We start from the raw sequence: 15,788 nt of genomic DNA, 5'->3' as shown, positions 1-15,788 counted from the left end.
GATGGTCTCAAGAGTAAAAGCTTAATAATGTTTTAGTCATATTTGAACCAACTTTCATTTTTGAAATTTCAAAACAAGCATTTCAACCCACTAAACACCACAATTTATGCCTTTAAAGAGGTGCTAAATTATTTAATTACAAAACCGCTCGAGACGGCCTGCTGCGGTGAGGACAGATATTTTGATCCACGTTTGCGTCGCTAATCTGCGGAAATTTATCGCCATCGACTGTTTAAATTACTGATCAAACGTCAAAACAAACAAAACCGCAAGCGCAACGAGACGAGAAGAGCTCGTCGACAAAACGTAAACAACGACAGGTTGGCCGAAAAACCACAAAACAGCAAATACCTATCACCACCTTAAAGAACATAAATCCGCCACGGGCATAACTTGGCTAAATCCTAGCCTCGACACAAAACGCGTACACATAAAGCGCAATTTGAAGAATTTTTCCCTGCTGCTGCTGCCTCTTCTGCAATGTGTGTGTGACTAAATCGTCGAAAGATTTCTCCTCGCCCATAAATAAAACCACAATGAGTTTATTTTGCCAACGTCGGCCGCAAGCTCAAGCCCACAAAGTAAAATTCCTGGCCTACTGTTGCTATACGCCAACTTAGAGGAGATACAAAGAAAAAATGCAGAAAGAAAAATAATTTTCATCCTCCACGCTCTCTTTCTCGCTGTAAGCCGGTCGCTTTTCACACTTCTTTTGGGTGTGTGTGTGTGCACAATAGGGGGCATAACTGCACAATAAATACACTGACACACGCAGATGACACATGTTTGTCGCGTGTTTGTTTTGCTGTTGCGACCGGCCCGTGTTGGACACTGTGTAACGTAATGCAAACAGGGAGATTTATTCGGGAGTTTATTTTTTATTTGGTAGAACATCTTGTAAACATGGGACTTATGGTTAAGGCAACATAGGTTGTGATAGTTATGTAGGGAGATAAAATAAACAAAATAAAGGAAAATAGTTACAAAAAAATAAGTGATAACAATTTAGCCTTTATAAACTTTACTTCAAGTTTTTGTACTTCAACTCAAATTATTGTAGAGGAGAGAGCAATAAAAAATCAGACTTTTCTAGGTTGTCTCTTTGAGGTTGTCGTACGTTAAAGCCTGACATAATCTCCTAGAAAATATAATTAAAAATAGATACATTTTAATTTGGATTAGCATTTTAATTTTTTCAATCATATTTTTCAACATTTTCATTTGTAATTATGATTTTGTTTTATGAAATAACCTGGCTTCAGTTCATTAAACGATTCAATGTTACCCTCTCTAAGGGATTACTCATCTTAAAAATAATTGACATTCAATACAGATTTGAGGAAGTTCAACCTTTTTTACGTTAGATAATTTTGATACCGTTCAAATTGACTTTTTTCTGATTGATTAGGTGCCTAGGGCAAAGATGTAGGTTTTTTTGCTACATTTTTTTAAAGTAATGATCTTGCATCTCAAAGTCAAAAAATAAAATGAAATTGTAAGGCTTTGTGATTTTTTATGTTATGTTAAAAGTAAAGAATGTTTGTTCTAAACTTATTTTGTATAAATCTTCGATTTACTTTTGATTGTTCTCATCAATTTTGACCGTGATACATAAAGAATATTTTTTTTCTACTTTTAAGTCACGAAAGGTTTTAAAATGGTCGAATCAGATGTTTAAAAAATGAAATTTAATTTAAAATAAAAAAAAATAAAATTGTATAGATACAGGGAAATGCTAATTTTTATGTTATTTTTTTTTGAACATTAGCTTTTGAACGGCCCGAGCGGTTTAGGCTTTCAGGATTTTTGTGATATTTACTTGTAGAGTCAAAACAGATCAGTAAACTTCACTTATTTGTATATTACACTTTTTAAAGATTACATTTTTGCGGTAACACTCTCAACATTTACGCGCACGATCACATCACTCAACTATTTGTTGCTAATTTCATTAAGACCTTCGTCGAGCCAATTCTCTACGTTGAAGCCAGACTTGTCCTCCAGACCTCTTCGCCGAACCATGCCAGACCCGAACTCCTAAGTCCCGGGTGGACTCTTCACGGCGGCTAAGTCCCGGCGGACTCTTCAAAGCGGCTAAGGCCCGGCGGACTCTTCACAGCGGCTAAGTCCCGGCGGACTGCGGCCTCCACCGCTAAGTCCGGCTGGACTGGGGCCTCTGCTACTGGTGGCTGCTGGCGGGTCCGGCTGGTCTGGGGCTTCTTCAGGATCTGGAACTGGACTGGGCTTGAACTGGCTGGAACTGACTGGAACTGACTGGAACTAACTGCAACTAATTGCCCTCCTCAAGAATTTTGGGGTTTTTATAGTCAGTCCCCGAAAACTCTACTAAATTTTGTTCTACTAAAAGTGGTCCGTTTCGATGAGAAGCATCGATGAACCTCATGAATTAAATTATGCAGACCTCTGCAATTCTTCATGACTTTCCGTATGGTGTAGTGAGTACACCTCAAAATCGGAAGTCATGGGTTCGAACCATTGTCGTGAAACTTTAATTTATGTTATTGGAATATCAAAATTATGTTCCTAAAACATTCTCCAAAATATTGGTCAATAATGAGAAGGTCGAATTCTCCATTGAACAAACATGTCAATGAATTTGGTTAAGCCACACCCTCAATTTCCCCTGTGTAATAACATCGCACAATCATAATTGAAAGCTTAACCATTTTTTTTTTTATTGCCTAACAATTGGCGAAATTTAATAAAGGGCTTTTCAGGTGAGGATGACTCATGATCCACACCTGTACAAAAGCTTAATTATTTGTCGCGCAACGCGAGTCGACGGGTAAAATTATTTATGCTTGCGTAAGCGCGCATGGTCAGAACTGTGGTGAGGATCGATAAATGGACAAATTTAATGATTTAAATTTGAGGTCGCTGCACTTTTCATCGAATTCAATATTTAAACAGTGTTGATCAATCATTACTAGGTCATAATCGTTACTCAAAATGAATTTATTTTATATCATTATCAAGGTTATTGTCCAATTGGCCAATACCAATATTTTTAGTAGTTTTTATCCTCCCTTTGATAAAAAAGGGTTTAAAAGGGTTAATATTATTATGCTTGGTGAGACAATTTAACATTTTGCGGTTCTGACTACTGCGCCAAGTGCGGTCGTCTGGTCTGAACTGTAGGCGGCGGCGACTAAATCGCGCAGTTTCAAAAACCGCAAAAATTGTTCAAGTGTCAAACACTTCAGAAAATGGAATCAACTCCAAAACGGAATGCATCCGTTACGTCGGATTCTAGCGATTCAGGAGACGAAGAATCCCGTCAGGTAATAATACAATAAAGTTAGAACACAGCAGAAAATTAATTACCCACTTTTGAAATTTTTAGCACACTAAAAGGCCTACGTCTGAGCTGGAGGAGGATGAAGCCCTGTTTAGACTTGAAGTATCGGTTCTGGAGAAGAACTTCAAAGGCCAAAAGTCCAGAAAAAACGTGGATCCTTGAAAATTGGTGGAAACTTCGTTGATGACATTTTGCGTTCTGTTTGAGATCATTGCATCCAGTTTGTTCTCTAGGGTGATATGGATAGAACGCATACGAATCCACGTAGGGCAAAAAGGAGCCGGAATGTGAAGATAAACATTTTTTTTCTGCGAATAAAAAAAATCAACAAGTTTACAATGATTTCTTTATTTCAATAATCAAACACGCTTAAATCCTAATTCCTCGAATTTTTGGTATAGACCTTTGTTTGGGTCGAAAAACCCATAAGCTATGAATGCTAGCACTATCTAAAACCCACACGGAATTGATCCTTAGGGTGCGCTGGATACGGTTCAAATTGGCACTGGGCTGAACCGAAAGAACACTTTTTCCCTGTCTGTACGGATGAAAACGCCATCACGCTTGTATCTAGTTCGCAATTGTTGTGATACACCTTATTGAGGCGTGTTGCTTGAAAACGGCAGTGCAATTCTCGGAAATTTTTCCACTAAAATTAAAATGTTATATTGAAAACTCTACAAAAAACAAAACTAGAGCAAACTACCTACCAGATGTTGACAGAAGACAAACTGACATGAGCTAAATAATGCACTGAAAGGCCTACTAAGGGGCCGTTGCGATATTCGCAGCTGCGGGATACGCTCGCAGCAGAATGACAATTTATCTTTACAGCCGCAATACATCTAAGAATGAAAAAAATGTGTAAAGCTACATTAGGAACTGGTTAAATTTTCTTCAGTTCTACTGAATTTCACAGTTCTACACATGATTTCAGCTGATTGCACTTAACTTTCCATTGAAATTTTGAATTTCGTTGAAAAAAAAAAAAAAGATTTTGCCCCCTGATTTTTTGGGTCAATTTTTAAGGGGGTGAGGAAATTATGTAAAAATGTTGATGATGTTGGTTCAAATATCAATAAAGAAATGGATACTTTTTATTTTTTTGCTGATCTTTTGAGTATATTTTTGTAAATTTTGGAATGCCTTAACTTAAATAATTTTTCAAATAATGCATATTCGTTAATTTTCACTACAAATTTACACATTCTAATTTATTTTACTTTGTTTAGCAACTTCACTTTTCTAATAAGTAAGGTAAAAAGCATCTTAATAAATAGTCGCCTTCAAACCTTTGGGAAAAATCACGTACTAGAACCGTTTTAAACAAGTTTCACATTTTTAACAAGATTTTGCCATGTCAATTTGACTAAGGAATTTGTGCTAAGAAAATTGCTTAGTTATCAGAATAACAATAATCATAATTAATTTATGATTTTAAAAATATCTCAAATCCTTCTGTACAAATTGTGAAAAGCTTAAAGAAATTTGGAGATTTTTGTAATTCCAAATCAAATTGCAATTGATCAAAGAAGTGACTTGATCTTCTGAATATTTCAAATTGTTTTAAAAAAATATTAAATTGGGCTTTGTTTGTTTCAACAATCGAAGGAAATACTATGATTAATATAATAACAAAAAAAAAAAAATAAGACGACCTCGACGATTGTTGTTCTTCAAACTTTTTCAGTCAGTGGGTTCTATTTCAACTATCGATTTTTGATCTCATATTCTAATGCTATAATTGCTGAACTTTTCGATTAAAACATTTTCAAAAGCATGAAATTGAGTTCAATAGGCGATATGTGAAAGCTTATTAAAAAAAACAAAATTGGGTTTTTTGCTTTTTTTAATTGATTATAATTCATAAAGGATGCAGGCAAACCCTTTTTTTGAGCTCTGCAACTTTGTAAAACATTGTAACACTATAATCCCACTTTGTTAACACTGCAAAGTACAAAAAGGTATTATTTTAAATAAAATTGTAATGATGATCGAAAAATTACCCTTCAGGATTATTGAAGAATAGAAAAGTTTAATAAATTTTTCGTAAAATGTCATGTTGCTCATTTTCTACAGTTCTAGACTATTTTTTGTTAGGTGCTTTAAACAAATCTTAAAAAATTGTGTATCCCGCATACTCAGATGGACATTGCCATAAGGTGTGATGAAGATACACTCATACATTTGTTCATAGGACTCATTCAAAAAAAGTTCAGAGTTGGCAACAAACAAAAGTTTGAACCAAATTTTTATTGTTTTTTTTTATGAAAACTATTTTATTTAATTTTTTAGCAAGCCTTGGGCTTTAAACAACATAATGAATTTCGGATTCGTGATTAGTGACTAGAGTACCGAGAAAAAATGAACCTCTGCTCCACACGCGGAAAATGTTTTTTTTTTGTGCAAATTTTGAGCGAATTTAGTTGAGATTAATTCAATGATACCCAAGCCTGACATTCTGTGGAAAAAAATGTGTTTCATACAAAAATGACTTTTTTAAATCGCTCATAACTTTTCAAGGTCAAGTTTTATAGCGTTGGTATGTTCTAAAAAGTTGTAGAACACCAAATTTCCAATGAGAATCTCACTTTTGGGAATTTTTGGATGGGGGTAACTCACCGTGCAGACCAAACCATATAAAAATTGGGTTTTTCATACATTTTTTCGATTTTTCCCATACAAACTTCACCTCTAAGTGTCAATGGGTACCATGTTGACCGATTTTGCTTATATTTGGTCCAGAGTACTAAAATAGCTCAAGAAACAATATTCAGCTTGTGGAGCAAGGTTTTGAAAAAAGTCCCATATTCTGGGCATCCTAGTGACCAGGGACCAAAATTCCCCCTCAGAGCAAAGCAGGGTTGTTAAAATATCAAAATATCAGCTCTCAGCAACTACAATTATCGCGCCTGAATATTCATGCCTCAAATACAACTGCTCTTCTCTCCTTATTGAATCTCTCAGCACCGAAAAAATCCGAAAACGTTTTCGTGTTTACACACTCGCGATTGACATTTTTCTTTTCTCTCTCATTCCCGCTTCCACGATCATCCTAACGCAACAGCGTTTAACCAAAAAAGCCGTCACAAAATCAATTTTGCAAACGCAGTTTAACGGGGCGTCATGCGTGGTCGGCTCCCAATCGCCATCTCGCGTTCTCTCATTGCAGTTTTCGGAGAGATTGAGAGACTCAGCGGTGAGAGCGCATAGTCGAGGAAAAGGGAAGGAGTGATAGAGAGAGAATGACATCGCTGGGAATCACGAGACTCAAGAAGAGATCTCATAAGCTATAGTGACGGCCGCTATACTCTCGGATTTTTTTGGTGCAGAGATAATCAATTGATAGCTTTTCTATCACTCATTTGCAACACTGGAGCAAAGTTTCACGAAAATTAAAGAAAGGTTCAGGCAAATGATGATTGTAATTATCCAATTATAATATTTCTCATTTGGAGAAAATAGAGATTTTCAACATTTCAAATAATATAATTCAAGGAGAACTAGTTGCTACAAGGTGTTCTTCTAATCCTCCAGCGGACGCTAAGTACAATTTGAGTGGCATAATTGAGCTCAACTGCAGTTACGGGGGCAGGCATTTTCCCCCTTTGCTCAATAACTGACATGTCCCCACTCAAACTGTCACCTTATTGCAGCTCCTGCTGCAATTCCTACCTAGTATTTCTGTCTGGAAAACCCATCACGCTCGCATTAACGTCACCGTTAGAGGTTTTTAAATATTTAATCCCAACTTTATTTTCCATTTTCATGCGGAAACAAACGGTGAAAAGGAAAAACAAACGGAAGCCTACTTTGCCTAGCTTGTGGGGTCAGAACCTGGTCAACCTGGTGGAAAAATATTGCTGCCCGGAATGCGTCGTAAATTTGCAGATTAATGTTTGGCCAGCGGCCCAGCTGGACCTCCGCGCGAGGTTGCGGGTTGGGCCCCGGGTATCGATCGGGAGTCGCGTATAAATATCAGTTGACAATCGTTGCCCGGTTTGGACGATGTAAAATTGTTCAAACAAGCCACAGACCAAAACGGGGTGGTCTTTTTTTTCCACCTCCATCGATGCTGGAAACTATTTTCCACCAAGTTGGAGCTGAAACTGAGCGAAAAGTTACAGATAGGGATTATTTTGGAATTAAATTTTTGGCTCCAAACATATGCTGCCAGAGCGAAAAGAGCAGGCGTTGGAATGGCGCTGCCTGCTGCTGCTGCTGCTGCAGTTGTCGGTTGGTCGTAATCTGCTTTAAAACAGCTTTGCGCCCCCCAACTTTGGCGTTGGTTGTGTTGTCTAACCATCCAAGCAACCATTGGAGCCCAGTTTTAGTTCCAGCAGCAGCATATGATAACGCTCTGTGCCAATGCCAGATTGGGCGGAAAATTTGTGGTCGGTATTATAGGAGAGAGAGAGTGTGAGTGGGAAATTTGCGCAAACTGGGGTCAGATCGTGGTGAATTAACTTTAATTTGCATACTTGACGCTAAATTGCGTCGCATGAATTTAGTCTGCCAAGGGGTGGTGATGTACAGTTTTGGTGGAAGTTGGTTGATTAAATTCTGTTGCTTGGCGTATACACAAATTAAATTTATAAACTTTAAGAGACAATATTCCGAAATGAAAAGATCACAATTTTCAACAAAGTGAATGTTGTAACAGCTTCATCTTCATTTATTTAATTTTTTTAGGAAATGAAATTACTCACTTTTCCTGTCACTCTCGAGCGACATGTAAATTTCAAGTGGAGTTGATTGATTAGAATCAAATCAAAACATTGGTAACAAAAAGGTTAGAATTTTTGCAAGAATTTTGGAAATTCCCAGGACATAAATAAATATTTAAAAAATTAGAATTTTTCGTATTCCCAAATTATCCGAAATGAAACTTTTGCGAGAACTTCGAATAATGTCTGAACTGTGCATTAAAAAAATATTTTGAATAAATGAAAACTTCAAGTTAAAATAAATCAATAAACTTTGATATTTTAAAGCAGGTGGGTGTCTAGTCTAAAATTCTTAATTTTGTTTGAATTTGCTCTGAACGTCTCAGCAAAAAACTTCAAGTGTCTAAAAAAATCAGCAATTTAAACTTAATTTCAACTTACCTTTGCCGTAAAGTCGTCGACAGTCACCAAATAAACTCCACCAAATCACCCCATTCATGAAACTGTCTTCAAAGGACTCCCAAAAGTTCACCCAAATTACATCGATTGCTCGAATTTGTGTAACGGCCCACGTGCGCCCGCTTCTTATGAAAATTAATTCCCAAAAAAAGACTACCCCACCACCGCTGCTGGGTAATGATGACGATGATGGATGATGGTTGATCGTGGGACAGCCAGATTCAAGGTTGACTCGATGTCGCCATGACCCCCACGACGACGACATCGCACCGCCTGCTGCCACCACCATCAGCCAAAAGGTGCTGCTGCATGGAAATTTATGGGGAAATTTCATACTCCCAAAGAAAACGAGGCCTACTTTGACGGCGACGACGGTGAAGACTTTGCTAGGTAATAATATTCAAAGCAGTTTGTTTTTCTTGGAATCGTGCCAAACTTTCGTCGTCGTCGTCGTCGTCGTCGGAAAATAACGCAAAGTGTGCGAGTGAGTGTGACTAAGGCGAGTTTTCCGGGGCGGTGCTACAATATAATTAAAAATAACGCTGCCGAGTGACACAGATACGCGGAGCATTAAACGGCAATGTTATGAAGCTTGTTCCGTAATTTAATAATATTACGGCACGTAATAAGCCTGTTATATTATTTTGTCTAGGTACTTTGACAAGTGCTTTCGACGAATTTGTCGAGGTTCACGTGATGGTATTTTGCTGGATTTCGTGGAATTTGAAACACTTCAAAGTAGGTTGGTGAGAGACTTTTTTTTGTTTTTGCATAAGTGTTATTATGTGTTATTGGTTTGTTTTCACTAGCTAAGTCATACAAGAGAAAAATGAGTCAGCCGGATGTTTTTCAAAATTTAATTGGACTTCGTTTTGCGAACGAAATGTTGAAATCCTGTTTCACCAGCTATAAGCATGAGCATGAGCATGAGCATGAGAGACCACCCATGGTTGTCCTTCTCCGTTGCTGAACAGGACCGTAATATCCTATCAGCACTAGCGATCATACGCTTCAACGATCTAGTGATGTTTCCCTTATCAACAGCATGCATGAATGCGCTGAAAAGATAAATCATCAAGATCATCAAAACTAGAGCTGCTGTAGATAAGAAACAGTCATTGGCCACCAACGGCGCCCGCCATGTCAGTTTGTAGATCTCGAGGGAAGGGGACGGGAATGTTAGTTAGCACAGGCTGCTACCAAGGGTGGGTTCTATACGATATCCACACCCCCGCGTGTGCCGGAAAACTACTTCTACTTGGGATTTTGTTAGTAGGGAAGGGTAATGGTCAGGATTCATCATAGAAGATGATGATGTGACCCAAATAATCGATAAGTTTTGTTTAATGGGTTGATGTATTATTCCCAAGGCTAGCAATCGGATGCTGCTGTTGAGACTATTCCCGTTTATTTGTGATTTATTTACGTTTAGATGGATTATCTTAGACAGCCGGCTGTGGAAAGATAAAACCACAAAGAATGTATTTAACATGTAAAATATTAAACCCTACGTTAAGTGTTTAATTCGAGTGGATCATAGACGATTTCAACTTTTGAATAACTATACGATTAGCGACCGATAACTGATGAGTTACGAAGCTACAAGAAGGGCTTAACAACCGCGTAGGAGAAATACTCGTTATCGTGCTCTCCGAGCTATAATGCTGAGAATTTTTTTTTTCATGCCTTTTACGGAAAACGTCTCTTCAAGTTTTAAATTTATACCTCGCAAGCGTATAGCGAACCTACAAAACACATACTGTCAAATCGTAGAAATAATACACGGAAAAACGGCTATATCGTTTATCAAACACGGCGACGAACGCGCAACACAAAATTGACCCGACGCGGTGCTAATCGAACTAATCTATCGGACTAAATTTCATTAAAATAAAATCGATCTCACGACCACCGAGAAACGCTACCCGTTTGTTCTTATATTAGCAGAAAGCTTGCCCTGAAAACAAATATATCATTAGTAATTTACATACTCTTTCAATCATTCATTCACTCAGCCAATCACACAAAAAACTAATTAATTTAAATTACTGTTTTAGAGACTTGAAATGTTCAGTGGAGAGTTTTGCTTAAAGTTACGTTACAGCAAAGAAAAAAAATACACAAACACACATACATACACCCGCACACGCTCAACCTTCATTAATCCCTTCCTCATTACGTTATCTAATCAGATAGAAAAACACCAAAGTTGTATTGTTAATCCGATTCCGGCCAATCGTGGACCTTCCTGAAATAATTGGAACCGTCAAAAATCCACCAAAGCATCTACCACATTGATCACACAAAAAAAAAACTGTGGTAGAAAAATATCCACCGCGACCTACCGCGATCAATTTTTGACAACCAACGAATTACTTCAAGAAAACCCACCGCGGCCAACCAAAATCAAATCAACAATACAACTCAAATCAAAACGGGCTCACCAAAGTTGCTGCCAAACTGTAGACTCTCGCATCACTCTCAGCAACACTCTCTCCTGGCCATCATCAACACCTCGCACAGATCACGATGATGATATCGAGCGTTCTCGCTCTCATCATCAGGAGCGTGACCGACAACACGGCACGCACACGAACAAAGCCCAATGCCAGCCGTCCGAATCACCGCGCTTCCCGTCTCGCTCCAACACACAACTCCGCGCTGCACAACCACGAAAGAGACGCAAAGCTGTCGCAAGGCCTATTTCTTTTCCGTTCTGTAACCTTATCCTACCAATACACTAACACATGGCATCCACGGCCCTGCTTATAAAAGCTTCCATCTAGGAATCACTCGAAAATGTAAATTTATTTCCTCAAAAAACACACTAATTCCGCGGAAATTTTCCAAAACTTCACCATTCCCGCACTACAATCATTCACACGCACTGAATGAGACATTTTTGACGGCGCCAATTAAAATATTGCACCGAAAAAATCTAATCTAAAACTCGCGAACAAAACTAACCGACCGAACTGGGCAAACAGTCGAGGCCCCAGCCGAAATCCTGTTTCACCAGCTATAAGGTAAAGAATCAAAGATATAAATCAATATGAGTGATGCCAATGTGATAAAGCTAATGTATAAAAAATAGACGTAAGAAATCAAAGTTTCAAAGAATGTTTTAATGTTCCTGCTGTCAAAGTTTTCTTCTTCTTTTTTTAAATTCATCTATAAAATATTTGATAAAAAATTTAAAAATTAAAACAACAAGCCATGGTCTCAACATTTGAATAAAAAATTGTTTTAAAGTGCATTTCGCACCTGCCCAGTTGTTTTGCAATCATTAGTTGTCAAAATATCCAAGTATTAAAGATTTTTTGCGATAAAAAAAAAAACAAAAAAAAAACATTTTGGATCCATCCCAGACATGCTTAATATAATTTAAAACGCAGGAAATTGCATTTCTAATTGTTTTCAGTTGGTCAGACTTCTATTTCTTTTAAAATTTTGAAGTTTTTTGAAAACATATTTTTTGACCCCCCCCCCCCCTGATTTTTCGAACCTTTCTTTGTTGAAGGGAGGGGCGACATGATCCTTAAAAAGTATTTGCAACGGCCTTATTAAAAAAAAAAAGACTAGACTGCGAATAAGTCTTCAATAAATTAACAAATTAACTCTAAGAGAAAATGCAATTTTGACACTTCACAGCAAAGATTTTTGATTTTTATTGAGAAAAAGTGCGAACTTTCGAAATTTCTCAGAATTGACAAGCAAGGTCTACAACTAGACAGCAAGGTCTAGAAAACTAGAAAATTCTGAAGCAACTTTTCGTTTGTTGTCAAATATATATGATCAATGTTCAGAGAAGTCTTCTTGAAATAATTTTTAATGAAATTGGCTAAAAGAATGTATCAAAATACAGCTGCTTTCCCTGAAAATTTTTCCAGTTTCTTTTCTCCAGCCCTAGCCAAGTTACAGTTCATCAGTTCACCCAGTTGTAAATCGCAATTTTGTAATTTTACTCTATTAGCATTTTCATCAGAGATTAAGTCAACTTAAAAGGGAAAAAATTAATGTTGGTTGATATATTAGATTAAGGAGCCTATTGTGCACAATTGGGACCATCCATAAACCACGTGCTGCAGGCACACTTTTTTTTTTGTTCTCAGACCTTTCCTGCTTCCCCCTCGTAAACAATTTCCATACAAAACAAATCTTTCCACACAAAACAAATCTTTCCATACAAAACAAATCTTTTGAGTGCCCAAATGCCCACGTGGTTTGTGGATGGTCTCTATACCCGATCAGACGGAAATAACTTGGGAATAACACTTTTTGTTATTTAAAAATACTAGGCCAATAACATTATATGTTATTTTTAACAAGATTTGTTATTCGTCGTTATTAATTTTTTGTTATTGGATTGTTATTGTAATAACAGACTAATAACATTTATAGTTATTCTTCAACAAATCTTTGTTATTATTTTTTATTATTTTAAGAACTAATCTGATCATGCCAATAACATTTGGAGATATTCTTCCATAACAAGAAATGTTATTTCAAAGTTGTGTTGGATTTCAACCAATTTCAGACCAATAACAATTTTTTTTTTATGATTACATAAACTGTTATGAAACCCTTATGCAAAAATGGATTTTTCAAGAAGATTCCATAACAATTTCTGTTAAAATAACATAAATAACAAATATTTGTTATTGAAATGACATGAACTTTGTTATTACCGTCTGCCCGGATATTATTTTTCAAGTTAAAATTTGTTATGAGATGACAATTGATATCATCTATCATCTTTTTTTTAAATTTATTCTGTGATTAATTTTAGATTAATGACACTAACGAAAACGTTTTTCAGCTGGCACTCAGTATCTAAATCAGAGTAGATACAAAGACAATGATTCTATTTTTTGCTGATTTACCCTAATCATAATTTATGTTCTTATCTTCCGCCAAATGATAATGAACTTTTATCCCGCCAACTTTGACAGCTTTTGTCACATCGGATCACGTCAAACATTTGATTGGCTCAATTTATTAAGATTGGCTTATTTATTGGCATTTAATCATAAATAATTTACCAAATGTTGAAAATGGGAACTTTGCTCAAGATAAACAGTACTAATGATTCCATTAAACACAGTTTTATCCAACTAAAAAAAAGATTTTATTCGAAATTGCCAAATTGTCCAATTATTTTTGGCTTTTTAGTATAAATTTATTGAATATAATTCTTTAAATGAATCAAGAAAGTAAATGAAATTTCATAATGACTTGACATCTTTTTCATCAGAAAATTTCATGCTTGTAGTGATGACGAAATTCAAAGTTGTTAAACTCCATGACGTAACAATTCAAAAATACCTTAACTATCACGATACCTCAACCAGTTCCTGGAATCATTTGTCCCCACTAAGTCAGCATTAAATATTTACCCACCATACCACCTGCTCAGTCCACATGCCGCTTCCCCTGGTGTTGAGGAGAGGAGGACGGTCGGTACAGATTTTCCCCTCCCCTTTACCCCTACGACAAAAATCCCAACTAACCACATGCTAATGACGTTCATAAACTGTACGACCCTAGTACAAGTACTACTGTACCTAAACTCGTGTAGTGGCCAAATCACGAAGAAAAAAAATGTATATTTAGCACGCCAGACGCGCGTCCTCGTCCTCAAATTCGGTCACGTTTCGTGAAAAGTTTCATTCATGAAATTATTATTATTAGTTGGGGTTGAGCTATGGCTTACCTTTCACAAGCAAAATCTGCAACAGCACTAGCAAACTCCACATCTCATATTCCGTTTTCGCGGGGGCGCGATTTTCTTTCTACCAGCTCGGATTTGATTTTTTTCAATTTGATGCGATGATGATTTGTTTGTTTGATTTTTGTTACGGCGATTTCAGCAATGTTTTCGAATCCAGAGCGGATGCTGCCGGTCGTTATCGACCCCCCCGTTTGGTTTATTTGGATACCATCAGCATCGCTTCCACGTGTCGAATTAATGACGATGAGATGTGTTAAGATGGTTCTTCTTCTTGCTTTATGTTTTCATCTGCTGCAATAAACACGTGATCGCATTTCTTCCAAGTACTTGAAATTCCGCGCTCGGCTGAGATTCTCACATTTATTTTATGTCATACATTCACTCCTTTTTTTCTTTTTATGCAGCAACTTTCTCCCCTTCTTTTCTAAAATATGGGTGGGGGACGAACACTATGCTTCTTTAGAAGCAGAAGGGCAGACCCAGGTATCGCACATAAATTTCCCACACTTTTCTTCTCTCACTTGGGTGCACTTGCACAGAAGGGAGAAATTTTCACCGTCGCTGCATCCGTTGCAGACACTTGATATTCTATTCTTGTACTATTTGGGTGGGGGCGCGGGGTTTGGTGGGGTCGATCCCCAGCTATTTTCCACGGCTATTTAAACTGTAACAAAACATCCGCGTAAATCACCTCACCACCTTCTTTCTCTCGCTCACAGCTCACACGCGTACTTCCTGCTGTGATTAATGACTTTCCAAATAAAACAAACCCGAAAATCTATATATCTTGGCCACGTCGGTGACGCCGGGATGTAGGCCAGACGTCGGTTCGCCTCGTCGCTTCCGGTTCCGGTCAGCAGGTGGTCGGAAAACCTCGAAATTTCCCCCACAACTCCAAGCCCTTTTGGCACGACCTTCTTCGCAAAGCACGCAAATCACAAAACTTTTCCACCGTGCGCGAACGCGTCCGCGAAAAACGCGAAAAAACAAGCCAGCTGCGAGGATTAATCGACTTTTCCCCACCGGTCAAAACCTCAAAGTTCATCCACGCTCAGCGTTGATAATAAGACTGACTAGCGTGTGAGCATAAGAGCACGTAGCAGCGTGGTCATCGGAGTAGGCAATTTCTCTTTCTCTCGAGAGAGAGGAGAGAGCGCGCGCGAGAAAGGCGTCGCGACGTTCGCGCGAAGCTCCCACACACAAGAAAACAGCGAAAACCTTTACGCCGAAAAGGTTGCTGCGATCGGGAGAGGGAAAGGATATTTCTTACTCTGAGAAGAAAAAAGGGGAGAGAGCAAAAATATGTTTTATGTTGAGAAAGAGCGCGCGGAAAACATACTGCAGCAGATTCTAACGGGAAAAGGTTCCTTTTGAAGGCGTTGAAGGGCGCATGCGTTTGTTTTTGTTGGGGAATGTGTAACGATGGTGGTGACGTGCGGTGGACGGTTGTGGAACTGTAGGTTTTGTTAGGGATATTCTCTAGTGGGGAAGGTCCTGGTGAACTTTTGTTTTTGAATGCGATTAAAGTATGATAGTATGGTCAAGTAAAGAAAACATTTATTTGAATATAATTATTTTTCATATTTCATTTTTTTCTGACAAATTTTTGATT

At 37.6% G+C, this 15,788-nt stretch overlaps 1 protein-coding gene across 3 annotated transcripts in view; it reads right to left on the bottom strand.

Annotated features, from left to right (window-relative positions):
* LOC120412489 (uncharacterized) overlaps positions 1 to 15,244 on the bottom strand; it is a 32,569-nt gene extending 17,325 nt beyond the window's left edge. For 2 of the 3 annotated variants that reach the window (XM_039572984.2, XM_039572985.2), the window contains exon 1: positions 14,159 to 15,244. In XM_039572984.2, the coding sequence (XP_039428918.1) occupies positions 14,159 to 14,201 (43 nt within the window). In that variant the 5' untranslated portion in view covers positions 14,202 to 15,244. The remainder of the gene's footprint in view (positions 1 to 14,158) is intronic. The other variant, XM_052707935.1, reaches the window with a different exon arrangement.
* Between the last annotated feature and the right edge of the window lie 544 nt (positions 15,245 to 15,788).

The sequence above is a fragment of the Culex pipiens genome, chromosome 2 (assembly GCF_016801865.2).
Source record: "Culex pipiens pallens isolate TS chromosome 2, TS_CPP_V2, whole genome shotgun sequence".
Lineage (NCBI taxonomy): Eukaryota > Metazoa > Arthropoda > Insecta > Diptera > Culicidae > Culex > Culex pipiens.
This window is presented reverse-complemented; position numbering and strand designations above follow the sequence as displayed.